The 16,749-nt window shown below is 38.6% G+C and overlaps 1 protein-coding gene across 1 annotated transcript in view; it reads right to left on the reverse strand.

Annotated features, from left to right (window-relative positions):
• Positions 1-16,749, reverse strand: part of ANOS1 (anosmin 1) — a 140,244-nt gene that overhangs the window by 94,432 nt on the left and 29,063 nt on the right. The window contains exon 2 of the mRNA XM_055802702.1: positions 14,928-14,975. Coding sequence (XP_055658677.1) covers positions 14,928-14,975 — 48 coding nt within the window. The remainder of the gene's footprint in view (positions 1-14,927; positions 14,976-16,749) is intronic.

Raw genomic sequence — 16,749 nt, forward strand, 5'->3', positions numbered from 1 at the left:
ATATTATTGGAAGTCCTGCATAAACACAGACTGCAAGGTTGGACTTCTATGACTACCCTACATATTTCAGTAAGTCCAAAGAAGTTTACAAACCTACTTCTTTAAAGAAAAATGTCCCTCTGCTTTTAATGGTCAGATATTTAAACAACTTCTCGTGTCCTGAAGTGCAGAGACCGTGCTGCTAAGGCCTATATTTGTGCATATAAATCTCTAATCTGTCAATCCAGTTCCCCATGAATAGTCTATTTAGGTTGGGTTTAAAGCAGTGGGAAGTCGACCTACACGAGAGAGTTCTGTTGTAAAATGACCGGAGGTCAGTGTTATTATCTCTGTAGGCTACCAATGGTGCATTTGTTCCACCCTATGTATGAGTCATTCATTTATAATAAGCTCCACTGCGCTTTGAAAGTGCTGGGAGGGATGCGTACAGAAGCTTATCTTCTATCAATTGGCTGAAGCACAAGACAACTCAAAAAGAGATGTCCTCAGTATTTAACTGTTCGACTAGAAGATGATTAACTTTGTTATAAATAAAGACTTTACACACAAATCCTAGTAAATGTATGCTATAATCACACTTTCTATTCAGACAGCCACTTTGTTATACCACTTCCTTCACTTTTGAAGTTCTCATTGTTTATAAATACCTACAGAAGATGTACATTGTCAATAGCAACTTCCCATTAAAAGCAAAAGTAGTTAGAAAACCAAGTTTAAGCAATATCATTAAAGTACAACCACATTATCAGGATGTGATTCTATATCCCAGTGTTTATCTTTCACACCTAAAAATTAAATAATCCAAATAAAACAACCTCAGTATTCAATTGAAATTAAACTACATACAGATTTAGGTTCAGATTTAAGTTCAGATTTTCCAGAGACCCTACAGGAGTTAGATGCAAAAAAAACCATATGGTTTGAACAGAGTGGAACACTTCTCTTTTATAGGTTTCTTGAGGGAGTGAGCGAGGAAGGTGAAAAGAAAACACAATAAAACAAAACAATTTCAGAATTCCTGCTGTTTGCTGTGGGATTCATGCAAAAAAAGTATTCTCCTACTCAACATATTTGTACAATGTATTTACACATTAGCTCAATTCATAGTTATTTATAAATTATAATGCAGAAGCATTATTTAAATGTTTCATACACTCTTCTTATGATGCACTCTTGTCAATCTTGGAATGCACTAGACAATTTAGCTGCTGTTATTTTTTCCTAACTTAGTCCATCTCCCCCGAGGCCTCTCCTTAAAAGCCTTTCCACCTGTTCTCTTTATAAGATGTGGCATTTTTAGATGGTAGACCACAGAACTAAAGAGAAGTTAGTTAAGGCTTTCTTAATACAAGACACAAAGGTGTCAAGACAGATAAATTTATGTGGTTTTGTCTTGAAAAGATACAGAACAATACAACTTGGCAGCTTGACAATTCTTCCAGGCTTTGTTTACAGTTCTTGCAACATTCACAATACATGAGATCACCAATCAGACAAGGTCAGAATATCATGCTGTCCAAATGCTGAATAAAATACAGCATGGAGCTTGCAAAGTGAATGTCATACATCATTACAGAGAAGCTCATATTACTGTAGGCATACAGTACCATACATCAGTAGTACTTAGATTTGATGCAACATTTACCACTTTGACAGACCACCCTAAAATAACTACATATATAATTTATTTAAATAAGAAAATATTTTTCTTTCCTTTAAAAATACTCCAAAGCCATGAACAGAAAGTGTAATCATTTTTTTGAATGCTATTCATATTCTTTCCAGTTTACATGATGTCTATTTTCAATTCAAGTACCAAATGTGGAGTAATTTGCAAAGCTGAAACAGTAGAATAGAAACAAGGGGTGGAAAGGTCAAAATAGGCCTGACATCTTTAAAGGCCTGTCTTCTCACTGACAGACTTCCCAAAGCACAGTGCTTCTTGTTAAGTAAGTGTCACAAGTTCCTTTATTGTCTTCTTCCAAGGTGTTAAACAGCTCTGTACTGTTTGATAACCTGCCATCACCCAACAAATGTTAGCAATAAAGAAAAAATGCCTACCCTTCCAGGACAGCACCATAAACCATACTCAAGAGCTTTTACCTAAATTCACTATTAAATAAAACTAGAATAAAAAGTACAACTTTCCACAGGAAAAAAAGCAAAAACCAAACTGTAATGCACTTAAAATGTCACTCCAAACTAACAGATCAATCAAGTGAGTTTCTGTGCAAACACAAAACACATGCAGCTGTTTGAATTGCACTGATCTACCCAGAAAATCGTGACAACTTGAGGGAAAAACACTTCAAATTATTATGATATAAACTCTGCTGTCTTTTTTTAATCCATGGCAAACAAAACATTTTATTAATACACTAAGGTAGAGAAGTAAATCCACAGATCATTTACTGACAAGGGGAAGACTTTGTAGGCAGATGGCAGTGGTGCAACAAGCCTCCACTAGAATGATCCTGCTGGTGGGGCAAGAATGATCCCTGCAATTTGTTGGCATGTGGGTATGTGATCTGCCTACACCACTACGCTGCCTCTTCACTGCCCCTTCACCACCATACTGTCCACTTACTCTTTTACAGAATAGCACCAATGCATTTAACATTTTTATACGATCTGCCAAAAGTAGTTTAAATAGCCATTAAGTGCATCATACACTTCACCACTTTACACTTTTATATCAGTATTACATTTGACCATCTTTCTACCACTGAACCAGTAAGGAGGAGGAAGAAGAGCTGCGTTTCTAATTAATTCAATCTTCCCATTTCAGTGATTAAAAACATTCATGTATATGAATAGTGTTTGAAAATCTATTTTCCTGTTGATGTCTTCTGGATTAAAAAAAATAAAATAACATCTTTAAAGAACTGCATATAGATACACCCACTTCCTTACAATAACTACTTTCAAGTGCATTATAAAATGAATTTGCATAATGCTGGACCCAGGAAAAATGAGGACAAATAAGCCTTTCCCTGAAGATGATGATGACCTACTTACTTGCCATTTAAGGAATTAAATTCTTCTTTCTGCAGTACTGACAAACCCTTATTAAACACAGAAAACATGAAAATCTGATGATTTCTTCTACAGCCAGATACTACTTTGAATGAAGTACTATTGTGATTTTAAGCACCACCATTATCCTTTAACAAAAAAATCTATTTCCAAACAATAAAGCTATGTTATTTTAGTTCTCCTGGTTCCAGTTTATTTAACAGTAAGGGTAGAAATTAAAAAGAAAAAATAAGGCAAGAAATCTACTGACCACATCACTTTTTAAACATTAATTTGTTATTCAAATGTATTATGTAACTACAGATTAATTTTAAAATATTCAGTTATGAAACTGAAAGATTTAATTCATCTTTTGAAGAAAACGAGCAATTAAAAGGTGATTATTTTCTGTATCATGACCCCACAAAAAAAATTAGGTTATGATTATCGTAGGAGTTGTGTAAGATGACGCAAAGTGAATGACGACTTTGGATGAAGAAATTGTGCAGCAGGAACAGCTGAACTATAAAGAAACACAATACTTCTGTCACGCAGGTACCTTCAATGATAAAGAGGTAGGAAAACAGAACCCCAAGTAACATAGGGACAGAATAGATCTCCAGCAGAAAGATGGTCTGAAACACCAGCTGGTTTTTTTGCTGAGCCAATGGTCTTCCAAGGTGACAAAATCAGGTTTGGCAGTGTTGTCATTGATTTAAATAGTTATGTGTTAGTTCTCATTGTCTTGGAGCTTTTTTACAGCTACAGCTCTTAACCTTCCAAAAATCTCACCCAAAAACCTCCAGTTCCATCCCTTGCTTGTAGCCCTTTAGGAGCTTTACCTTCCACCTGCTGAGTGGATAATGATACCCTCAGATACCACTCAACAATATGGTCCAGATCCAAACAAAAATTAATAACTGTAGCCAGACTGATCTCTGTCTTCTGGGTCTGACCGTACCTCCCATGAGCACTCCTGCCACTCAGAAGCAAGCACAGCTAGTTGTCCTCCTAACAACAGCTGCACGAACCAGGCCAGGAATCCGTTCCGGGCTCTGTATTGTATTCTCAGACCAAACCGAAAGAATTCCAGACATTAGGAAAAGCAACACATCAGAATCCACATGACGCTAATGCCTGGTTCAAGTGGACATAAGTTGATAACAATGACAAAGTGGCAACTACTGTTTAACCAGTATCTTTGTTGTTTATTGGGGCCAACAAAGTGTTCATATTTCTGTAAAACAAAAGTAAGTCTACTTCCCTCTCAAAGGAGTTCAAAATTTAGTAACAATAAAGCTAAACATATTACATAAATCATAAAATTGGGTTATTTAACTCCTAATATGAAACTGCTTTAAAAACTGATTCTGCATTCCTCACTCCGGAAAATTTCTACTAACTTCAGAGGGTGCAGTTCAAATCTGAAGTCCCATAACTGAATTTTATTTTTACATTCATGCCCTGATTTATTGTGGATATTTGGATTTGTGGATATTTAGATTTAACATATTTTCAATACAACAATATCACCTCTGTGAGAAAAAATATAGGCACCTGTTTTCTTTATCCAAATTCAGAGGCTGTGAACTCTGACATTTGCTGGAATCCAGAGGTTTCACATCTTATAAGCAGCACAACATTAGATATTCTGGGTTAAAGATTCTTGTTCATAAGTCCGTCTCCTGGTTCACGCTCCAAAGGAAAAATTCCTTTCCAGAATTAATTATGGCAATCCTTTCATTTCTAAATACATAAGCTGAAAACACCTTCCTGAAAAAGGAAATCCTTTTATGCATACTTGCACTAGCATCAAATAGTATAATGCTGAATAGTTATCCTTTGCTTTCTTTCATTTTAGTGTAGTGGATCCTGTTGGTATTCCTGCATGGGCAACTCCTTAGGTTGAACACGAAACCGAAATACCTTACCTCTTCACATTTCCTATACATGTTTAGCATGTATGTCAACGTTCAAGAAATATGGCTATGATTTTCCCCTTCACTTTACACTCCAAATAACTATTCACTTGCATAAAATGAAGCAGCAAACCAATTTTAAATTGGAATACAGCAAGCAGCCTTTAGACCCAATTGCGGGTAAGTGACTTCAGAAATGATACAGTATTGGAAAACAGGCCTGAGTATTGGAAAACAGGCCTGAGTATTGGAAAACAGGCCTGAGTATTTTCCTGTCACTATCTCACTTTTGGGGATTTGCATCTGTGTAGTTCTATGCTGACTCTGTGTTTAAATTCTTCAGGCCATTGCAATAGCTAAAACCACTTGATTTAACTAAAAATCAGAATGCATGTTTGTAATCTGTATAGTAGGTGTGATTATTACAAAGAACTGTCAAAACCAGTTGCCTTCACCTGTTAACCTGAGATTATACCCCAAACTGACTTTATGCAGAATTTTCTACAGAAATTCAATGAGATCTGCTTAAAATCCATGATGACGCAAAACCAGCTCTTTAACACCGCACCCTTTCAGAAATATTTTTGTCTGTTGTGTATAGTTATTCCAATATACAGACAGTGCCAAAATGGAATTAACTCTTCAATGCCTGATCAAACGTCACACTTTGTTACAAAACAAAACCTACAATTTCTGTTTTAGGACAGACCATGCTTCTGTGCTCTGATAGTTTCCCAATTCTTTGCAGGCACTCAGTAGTGGAAAACGATCACAGGTCCCAGTTCCAGCTCAATGCTTTCCTTACAGCTCAATGAGTGAGTGCGTGGAGAAAAAGGTGCCTACATCCTTGTCTGCATGCCTCAAAGACAGTTGCCTTCCTCTCATCCCAGTAACCTCAGCTACCCAAGCACATTTTTATATCCCTTTTAATACTATGGTAACGAAAAAACTCCAAGGTAGGTCACCTGAAAAAGCCCAACCTTGCCTTATGGATGGATATAAAGCTTGTTTAAAGTTAGTATTCCTTACTTCAGTGGATTTTGACTAATGCCCTGGGTCTAGTCAAGCAAAACTCCTTTTAAAGTCAAGGCTAAGATACAGATAGATATACGTAGTTTTCAGGCTCTGTGCCTTTACAGTGGCTTGAATATATTTTATTACTACATTAAAGGTCAATGCAAGTACATTTTGTCTTTGTCACTTAAGTAGAGCTGTATTTGATCTAACTCTGCAGTTGTCTCCCCCAAAAGGAGAAGAGGACCATACATTTAAACAGACTATTACAGCCTCCTTTGCACCTAGAATTAATTAGGTTAATGAAATGTAATTTAATAAGATAAAATCAAGATTCTCATCTCAACTGCAAAGTTATAGATTTTGTATAGATTCTCTGACTTATGACAGCTATTAAAATTTCAAAACACTAATTCATGCAGCTGAGCTCAGGGAACTAAGACTGTATTTGGGAAATCAAAATCTCAAATACACTTCCATGTTACATATTTCCCTCTGCATATAGAGTGCGAAGTTACTGAAAGATGAGAAAAAAATATGTACAAGCTTTGAGTAAACTGAGTGGTGTGACAGACCTGGGAAAACTAAAGATTTAGAAGGATAAATCTGTTGCTTGTTTTCAAGCAGATTTACTGCTGATTTTCCTTAGTCTTAGTGGTACTGTCTGTCTTTACTGTCTGACCAGTGTTGTTCCAGTGATGATTTGCCTTCTGCTAGATGTTACTTAATAAACTGCTTTCTAGATGACAAAAATTTATAGTTCATTAGGCTGCATAGCTCCACTGCCATTTCAAAAGTTTCTAGGAAGGGATTATTTTTGTGCTCAAATACCTCTAAATAAAGGGTTCTGCAGTCTGAATATCCCTGGATTCTGAACAGTATTCACTGAGGCGGATAAAGCTAAGTTAAAGAAGCATTTAGTGCTTCAGTATGCCAGCTTCAATAAATATCTCTTGGGTATGTGTGTGTGTGTGTGCGCACATGCATGCGCCCATGCACACACTTCTCCTTCAGCTGTAGTGTATGTCTGTACATAGTGTAGAGTATGCAGACTTAAGGTCTAAATCCAGCATTTGTATTTCTGAGACCAGAATTGAGACTGCTATGCTTTTATCCCCATGAACCATTGGCACAGTTCAGTCATTAATGACAATTTTGTGTCCTTTCACTACGAAATAGAGTTACTTAATCTTTGGCTAGTTATGCTCAGCATTGGCTCAGTTTGCTCAGTATTCGGTAGTTCAAATTTCACACAGCATAATGATCAGACCTGCTTAACTCTGTTAACAAAGTAGACCAAATACAGCTGGCAAGAAAAACAAGCTCCCAAAGAGCCAACCTTTTCTAAAAATCCACAATGAAGATCAATGAGAAACTAACTCAGCAGAAATCTGTATCAACGGCAACCTGGGGTACAGGGACAGACAACCAATATGATCCTTTCCTCCCTACCGATCATAAGGGCTCTAGCAGTGGTGATAAATCCTTTACCAGAAGAAAAATAATAATAACTTGATTCTAACCATTCATTCTAGAGACAGAAGGTTATCAGCAGGGCCATTCAAAATGAAGGCCCAGCAAAGCACCTTCCATCAAGGTCTGAAGTCTGTTTTTCAAGACAAAAACATTTAAGGTGAACAAAACAATAAACAGTAAGAGCTGAGAAACAAAAACTCGTGTCTTGAAAAGCAAATACCCTTACGTTTCACAGTACCACACAAAAATAAGTAATAGGGCTTAAGTAAGCTTCTTCTACCAGCAGGTTAGCCCAGACCTATAGGTTTACTTACCTATGGAGAACCTAGCTGGTAACACAGTATTAGTCTGGAAGGATGACTGATGTGATCCAACATGGAAGCTGTGAAGAATGTGAACCTTCTTCATTTCCACTTTTTTCAGTGTTCCATGTTCCAATACAACTATTTATTTGATACCCGAAAAATAAAGCTTGATATCCACAAATATGGAGCACTACATCAGAGGATTACAAAATACTGTAAACACTGTTTGGACTGTAACTCTGTATTTGTCAGTTCTCAAGGCCCTTAGAGAACAAAGGGATTCCTGTCATCACAGCACATTTATACACTCATGCTTCTGTATAAACAAACACTGAATCACAAAGCTCTTTCTTCTATTTCCCCAAACACAAATATCCAGAAACTTCAGTCAACCTATTTCCTGACTAGTTCAGCTTTAATTTTCTAACCACTGTGGTTCTCTCAGCCCCCTTTACCTTTTTATAGATGAATATAAAAAAACATCAAATATTCCGTAAGTATTGCATCTGCCTTCTTACTTCTTATATGCTCACGATTATTTTGTCTATTTAGCACACCAATAACCTGACCAATTCTTATGAACTCTGATTCTATTAAATGGTTTTACCTTATCTTTTACTAGATGAAAGAAAAACACTCTCTCTAGCAGATCAAGGAAGAGTATTTTTTTTACACCCACTATCTCATCCTCTCATGGGTGGTACTTAAATCACGATAGGTTGACAGTACCAAGAACCACCATTCCTCTTGAATTTTACAAAGCTATCCCCATCCTGCTGTAGCTTTCTTGTGTAAATAACAGCGGTTCAACATACTTTCCAGCAGAGATGCGAGTTTCCAGGCTAAGAAACCTGGAATGTTCCAGCTACGTCAGGCTAATGATCTCTCAAATGCACACTAATATGTTTGATAAAAGTCTCCCAGCATGTGTGCACAGAATGCTTACCATAAGAATGACAGTACTGTGCGCAGGGCAAATCACTGACACCATTTCAGACTGAGTTAGATGCTGGAGGCACAAATTAAAACTGTGAGCTTTCATTTCAGTGGGCTTTGACAGATGGAAGAGTGCATCAAATCTCTAATTGTTTAAACCATTAACTCATCTTTCCACCTGCATTATCTTTGGAAAGAGCTCAGCTGGAAACCTGAAACAATTGCTCACAGACTGAATTCAGGAGTGCATATTATTCTAAACAGAAATTAGAGCCCCGTGTTTGAAACAGTCTGTTTATTTGGCTGCAGCATTTGTATAAACTTATTTATCTTTATTTTCACATTTTCCTCTCAGTTCTGAAAACTCAAAAAACAGCCTTTCTGCAGAATCAATCGATCTGGGACCACTGCCTTGGCTGGTGGGAACAAGAAAGTTGTATTGCAATTCACAGTGCGTTATGATGATCCCCATTTATCTCCAATCCTTGTAAATGCCACTGCACATATAGCTCTGCATTATGCCTGCTGGTCTTTTGACTTTCAGTTGCTTACAAAAAAACCCCACTTCTGTTAAGAAGCAGTTAAAAAAAAATAAAAAATATCTCTACTTCAGAAACTCTCTTGAAATGCCTTTCCCAGTCATTTTGCCCCCCCTTAGGGCTATAATACATTTTTCACTAAACCAGCATCAATGTAGGGCACTTTGTCATTTCATGTTACTCTCACTGGCATTCGGCTCTTAGTGTTGTTTTTACAGGGAAGCACCTGTCATGTGCTCAGCACTTCCAAATACTTGAGAACAACCTCGGCACTATGGAGCTCACGCTAAAAGCAAACTGGCAAAATGGAGCAGGAACAGCAAACACTATGCATTTACATACAGTTTAGCAAGACTTGCTGTTAATGAGATGACAGAAGGCAGTGGGATTTCAAGGACAGGACAGGAGCTTTGTGAATGACAGTAGACAGGAGTCATTTTGGGCTTGGAAAGCATAAGTAGAAAAGAAGAAAACATAGGGCTATGAATACCATTAAGGGACTGGAGCATCTGCCATATACAGAGAAGCTCAGAGAGCTGGGACTGTTCAGTCTGGAGAAAAGAAGGTTCAGGGGGATCTTACCCATGTTTATAAATAACTGATGAAAAGCAGAGGGAGCCAGGCTCTTCTTAATCATGCCCACAGACCAGGCAAGAGGTGATGGGCATTAATTAAAAACCAGGAAACACAAAAACCTTTTTTTCCTGTGTGGGTGGTCAAACACTAGAATAGGTTGCCCAGAGAGACTGTGGTCTTCATTTGTGGAGATACTCAAAACCCAAATGGACGTGAGTTTGGATAACTTGCTCTAGCTGGCCCTGCTTGAGTAGAGGCATTGCACTAGCAGATCTCACGAGGTTCCTTCCAACCTAAACAATTCACTGATTATTTGGTAGACTTCTAAGAAACAGGTAGATGGGCATACAGAATAGTGACAATACTGGAGAGAAAGTGGCAAAATACTACATAAAGATTTTCAGAGGGTAAGTTAAGGAGAGACAAGGATTTAAACAAGAATTATGTAAAGATTTGAAAGCTAAATCCAATAGCAAAGGTGAAGTCAGTGAGGGAATTCAAAATACAACATAAACCACTTTATTGCCATTGATCAAAGAGATCAAACCTCCATTGTGACATTGTTATCCTGGAAGTACTTAAGTCATCCTTGCAGACTGTTTTATTGGGCCAGATTCTGACAGTGCTTCACACATCAAGTAGTACCTTAACCCACACACAGCTGTTAGTGGGAGGTTGTTCAACAAACTCAGTGATTACTGTAATGCTTTAGTTCAAGTGAGTTAATCAGTGATGTCAAGATTGGAGGCAGCCTAGCTGCAGCGATCATGCACTTGTGGAGTTCACAGTCCTGAGGGATATGGGTCAGGTGAAGAGTAAAGTCAGGACCCTGAATTTTAGGAAAGCAAAGTTTCAGCTGTTCAAGCAATAGGACTCCCCTGGGAAACTGCCCTCAGGGACAAGGGAGCAGAACAGAGCTGGCAGATCTTCAAGGACATTTTCCATAGAGTGCAAGAGCTCTCGACCCCCAGGTGTAAAATCAAGAAAGGAAGGCAAGAGACAGGCATGGCTGAGCAGAGACCTGCTGGTAAAACTAAAGAGCAAGAAGGAAATACACCGGCAGTGGAAACAGGGACAGGTATCCTGGGAAAAGTATGGGGATGCTGCCCAGTTAAGTAGGGATGATGTCAGGAAGGCTAAGGCACAGCTGGAGCTGAACTTGGCAAGGGACACAAAGAATAATAAGAAGCATGTCTATAGGTATGTCAGCCAGAAAAGGAAGGTCAAAGAAAGCATAACCCTCCTGATGAACAAGACTGGTAACAACAGACGAGGATAAGGCTGAGGTACTCAACCTTTTTTTGCCTCAGTCTTCACTGACAGCCTCTCTTCCCGCACATCTCAAGTGGATGGACCTCAGGGCAGGGACTGGGGGAGCAACATCCATCCCACTGTAAGAGAACATCAGGTATGTGACCACCTGAGGAAGCTGAACAAGCATAAGCCTATGGGACCTAACAAGATACATCCCAGAATCACGAGGGAATTGGCAGATGTAGTTTCCAAGGAACTCTCCATGATATCTGAAAAGTCATGGCAGTCAGGTGAGGACCCTGGTGACTGGAAAAAGGGAAACATTGCACCCATTTTTTTAAAAGGGTAGAAAGGAAGACTCTGGGAACTACCAACCTGTCAGCCTCACCTCTGTCTCTGGGAAGATCACAGAACAGATCCTCCTAGAAGCTATGCTAAGGCACATGGAGGACAAGGATGTGATGTGAGACAGCCAGCATGGTTTCAGCAAGGGCAAGTCTTGCCTGACCAACCTAGTGGCCTTCTATGATGGAGTGATCACACCAGTGGACAAGGGAAGAGCTAAGGATATGGTCTATCTGGACTTCTGTAAAGCCTTTGATACAGTCCCCCACAATATCCTCCTCTCTAAATTAGAGAGATATGGACTTGCTGGATGGACTGTTCAGTGGATGTGGAATTGGTTGGATGTTTGCATCCAGAGCATAGTGGCCAATGGTTCAATGTCCAGATGGAGATCAGTGACAAGTGGTGTTCCTCAGAGGTTCATACTGGAACCAGTACTGTTTAATATCTTTATCGATGGCACAGACAGTGGGATCAAGTGCACCCTCAAAAGGCCCTTTGAAGGTAATACGAAGCTGAGTAGTGCAGCTGACACAGCTGAGAGAAGGGACGCCATCCAGAGGGACTTAGGCAAGCACGAGAAGTGGGCCCATGTGTGCAAGATCCTGCACCTAGGTCAGGGTAACCCCCAGCATCAATACAGATGGAGGATGAAGTTGCTGAGCAGCCCTGCCAAAAACGACTTGGCAATACTGCTGGATTAAGAGCTGGACATGAGTTGACAATGTGCATCTGCAGCCCAGAAAGTACCCAAAGCACTATGGCCAGCAGGCCAAGGGAAACAATTCTGCCCCTCTACTCTGCTCTGGTGAGACCACACTCTGGAGCACTCAGCACAAGAAAGACATAGACCTGTTGTAGCAAGTCAAGAGGAGGCCACAAAAATGATCATTGGAATGGAACACCTCTCCTATGAGGAAAGGATAAGAATTGGCATTTTTCAGCCTGGAGAAGAGAAGGCTCCAGGGATACCTTATAGCAGCCTTTCAGTACTTAAAGGGGACTTATAAGAAAGATGGGGAGAATTTTTTTAGCAGGGCCTGTTGCAACAGGCCAAGGGGTAGTGGTTTTAAACTAAAAGATGGTAGATTAAGACCACATATAACGAAGACATTCTTTATGATGAGGGCAATGAAACACTGGAACAGGTTACCCAGAGAGGTGGCAAGATGCCCCATCCCTGGAAATGTTTCAGGCTGGGTTCAACAGGGCTCTGAGCAACCTGATCTGGCTGAATATGTCCCTGCTTATTGCAAGGGGGCTGGACTAGATGACCTTCAAAGGTCCCTTACAACCCAACCTATTCTATGATTCTAAGTGGATTACATAAAGGAGAAGTTATTGGTCAAAATAAACAAGAGTGAAACAGACCCTTCACCTGTGTGAGTCACTATATGCATATAGTCAGTGGGTTAATATGCATAAGAAAAAAATACAGTTGTGAAAATTGGTGGATGTTTTCTGCTTTTCTCCTGAACTCATATATTGTTCCAACTTGCAAATAAAATTTCTCCACTTTGTATCAGATGCAAATACTTCTGCAAACAAGAGATGCTTCTGTGCTTCCAAGTCCCCTCCGCTAACAAAGTAGCTGGATGTTTGCTGTCATCTGAACTTTACCACAAATCACCTCAAAGAGCTGTGTCACTAAACACTACAACCACAAAACAAAGGTGAGAGAACCCTTCAGAAAAAATTTCATCTGAGATATTTAGCAGAGTCACACTCATATAAACCTCCTCCACTGAGGTGCTCAGAAGCAATGAAAGGGATCTGCATTTTTAAAAGGTTAGCTCAATCCCCTGCACTGCTTTGGAAGTTGCAGTTAGGTAACACAATTGTTTGACTTTGCATTGGAAAACACAGAACACCAAAGTTTGCCTGAAACAAAAACATTCTGCTAATGTTCAGCTCTGCTAACAATTTGACGAAGTTTATATTTATTTCTTTTTCTAAACATAACACAGCTACTTTCATAAGGAAAATGTATTACCTTCCTAAGAAAGAATGAAAATATAAGATAGTATGACTGTAAAGTATATGTTATGTAAAACTTAAACAGTTGTTGCATTTTGTATTCCAATATAATATTAATTTGTAGCATTCCTACACTGATTTAAAGAGACATAAAATCTTGAGGTGAACCTTAAATTCACAATACCTTATATACATCTTATGTGGATTCTGTGAACTTGGGCATGCTCTGCTTTAAAAGCTGGACAACCTTTCTTGTATGATTCCTTCTTTGTTAGGCAGATACAAACCACTGGAAAACCCTTCAGATTACATACCATGGCAGCTTTCATAAGTGAATGAAAAAGAAAATTACATGAGGATCACTGCGGTACAAGACTCCCACGCTTTCCTTAAAAGACAATTCCGTTATGATGACACACATTCTCTGCACCTGTTTGGGTTTTTTTAAGAATTACGAGATTTCATTGCAGAAGTGCAACCCTTCCCAGTGTGGCACACCTAACAGGAAATGTTCCACTCTCTTCTTATACTCATGTTGTTAAACCTTGTTTTTACTACTGACAAAAGCGATCAACTTTGTTTTATTTTCCTACAATGGAACAGTCAAGAACAAATTGGTCCATTTCCAATCCCATTAATTTCAACAGAAGCTAAATCAGGACATCAGTAATATCTCACTTTTTAAATGTAGGTAAGAAATTGTCATGTGTTAAAATCAAGGGTTAGCACCAGCATTTACATAGATTACATTATTAAAACAATACAGAGCAATGCTACTTGGATTTAATCCCATTTACAGTACAACCTTCACAGAATAAAACATAAGTATCAAAGTTAAAAAGCTAAATTTATTGTAGAAATACATTTCCAGGAAGATTAGACAAAAATACTACCTTCAGCATTTTCAGGTAAATTTCCAGTGGATACATCTTTCATGATGTTTACAAACAGTCAGCATCAGTAATTCTACTCTGACCCACCAAAGCTGCCAAATCATTGTTGATTCTACCCAGGCACCATAGAAAGACTCTTGCACAGGAGAATCAGTTGACAATTAGCCCACCTACCCTCTAGTTTTTCAGGATTAAACTGCTAGGATAGGACAGGGCATCAGTAAAGCCACTAGGATTTGTATCAAGTATTTTTTCACAGAAATTCACTGTCAGGCTAAAAATTAAATAACCAAACTGATTGAAATGTTGAATGTTGACACACCTCAGTGCTATTGGAGGAAGATTTTGAAGTGATTGACAGTTTTACTCTCTTATGACCAAAAATACTGAAAGAACGAAATGATACACCAGATTTTAGCCAGTGAAAAGTTTGTTAATAACCACAAAATTATATTGGTTTAACTAAGCTTGATATGTATCCTCAAACATGATGCCTTTGTCCTGAAAGAGTAAATCACTCTGGTTGAATTTTGGATATTTTCTTACAGATTGAGCTTTCTAAATAAAATAGAAACAGATGCTTCCGAAAACAGGCTGAGATGAAAAGCACTTAATCTACAGACAAGAGTCTGAAAGTAATTAGGTAACTTAAATGAGAAGGGGGAAAAAAGGACGTACCTTTGAACACTGTTTATGATTCTGGCACCAAGCAAGTGATCCATTGTTCTGAAAGACAAATACATGAAAATAAGTATTTCTTCAAGACTAGACATGATCACTCTAAGAGGTTTAAACAGAATAGACCACTCAGTTCTGCTTAGAGAATGATGTTGTGTCACAACACTAATACCAATCCTTATTCCAACACCCTTGTGTAAAAAGCTCAGACAAGTGTAAAGTGACCAGAGAAAAGTTAGAAAAGCATTTCTTCAGGCAAGGCTGGTAGAAAACTGACTGAAGTCACCTTTTAGCCCATCTTTGTAAACCCTTACGATCTAGATGGGCTAGGAAGCAAACAAAAGGTAATGCTTGTATTTAAGAAGTTCATAGGGATTGGTAGTGATTCATGAATGGAAAGCCCATTAGTCACATTTAAATACTGCACAATACTTAAAATAAATTGTCAAGGAAAGATAATGAACGTCTCTGAAGTAAATGGAAAATTTAATTAAATGCAACATGAGTTTACCAAAAGTCAACCATGTCAGTTTTATTTTACAATTTAATAATAAAGTGCATTTCCCAGATCAGGAAACACTATAGCTCTCATTTATCTTGACTGCAGTGAAACAGCCAATACAGTATCCCATGCAAAATAATAATTTAAACTAAAGGAAAAGAGAACATGATGAGACCAGATAGATAAATATGAAACCAGCACAGGGGCAAACATCAATCTCCTATTCTGCTAGAGACGCTTCTGAAAGGTCAATTTTGGAAAAAAAAAAACAGCCCAGGAAAAGAAGTGCATGACTTGCAGGACTGGGATGAAACAAAATACTGATTCACTTTCTCTGTAATGGAAGATAAAAACAGCATCAGGAAGACCTGAGTGACTGTAGACTGAACACAAGAAATGTGACAGAAACTCTGCAAGAGTGCACGTTCATGTACTTAAGCACATGTATGTATTTCTTCCATAACCTATAAGCTCATACTCTGGAAACAGAACAGATGAAGATTCTAGTAAATTTGTTGTTCAGAATCCAACTATAATGGTGAGTCTATAAGGGAGTAAAAGGACATCCTTTCAGAAGAACTAGGCAATATATTGCCACAGGAATGAATAAATGCGACTGTACTATACCTTCCCCTTTGGCATTGACTATAGATTTGGCAACCAGTCTCCAAGGAAGAGCACCAGAATGCAAAGAACTAGCAGTACTGTACTTTTTTCACCTTTTTTTTTTTTTTTTTTTTTTTAAATAAGGGGAGATGCAAATAATGGAATAATATATATACATGTGCTGGTTTGGGCTGGGATAGAGCTAATTTTCTTCATAGTAGTTACTGTGGGGCTATGGTTTGGATTTGTGCTGGAAACAGCGTTCATAATAGAGTTGTCTTGTTATTGCTGAGCTGGGCTTACAGAGTCAAGGCCTTTTCTGCTCCTCACCCCACCAGCGAGCAGGCTGGGGGTGCACAAGAAGTTGGGAGGGGGCACAGCAGGGACAGCTGACCCCAAATGACCAAAGGGATATTCCATACCCTATGACATTATGCTCAGCATGTAAAGCTGGGGGAAGAAGAAGGAAGTGTGGACGTTCAGAGTTACAGCATTTGTCTTCCCGAGTAACCATCACAACAGGCTTTCCTGGGCATGGCTGAACACCTGCCTGCCCATGGGAAGTGGTGAATGAATTCCTTGCTTTGCTTTGCTTGCATGCCAGCTTTTGCTTTAGCTGTTAAATCATCTTTATCTTGACCCATACTTTTACTCTTCCAATTCTTTCCCCATCCTGATGCAGGGCGAGTGAACAACTGGCTCTTGTGGTGCTTA

Source organism: Falco peregrinus, chromosome 4 (genome assembly GCF_023634155.1).
Source record: "Falco peregrinus isolate bFalPer1 chromosome 4, bFalPer1.pri, whole genome shotgun sequence".
NCBI lineage: Eukaryota > Metazoa > Chordata > Aves > Falconiformes > Falconidae > Falco > Falco peregrinus.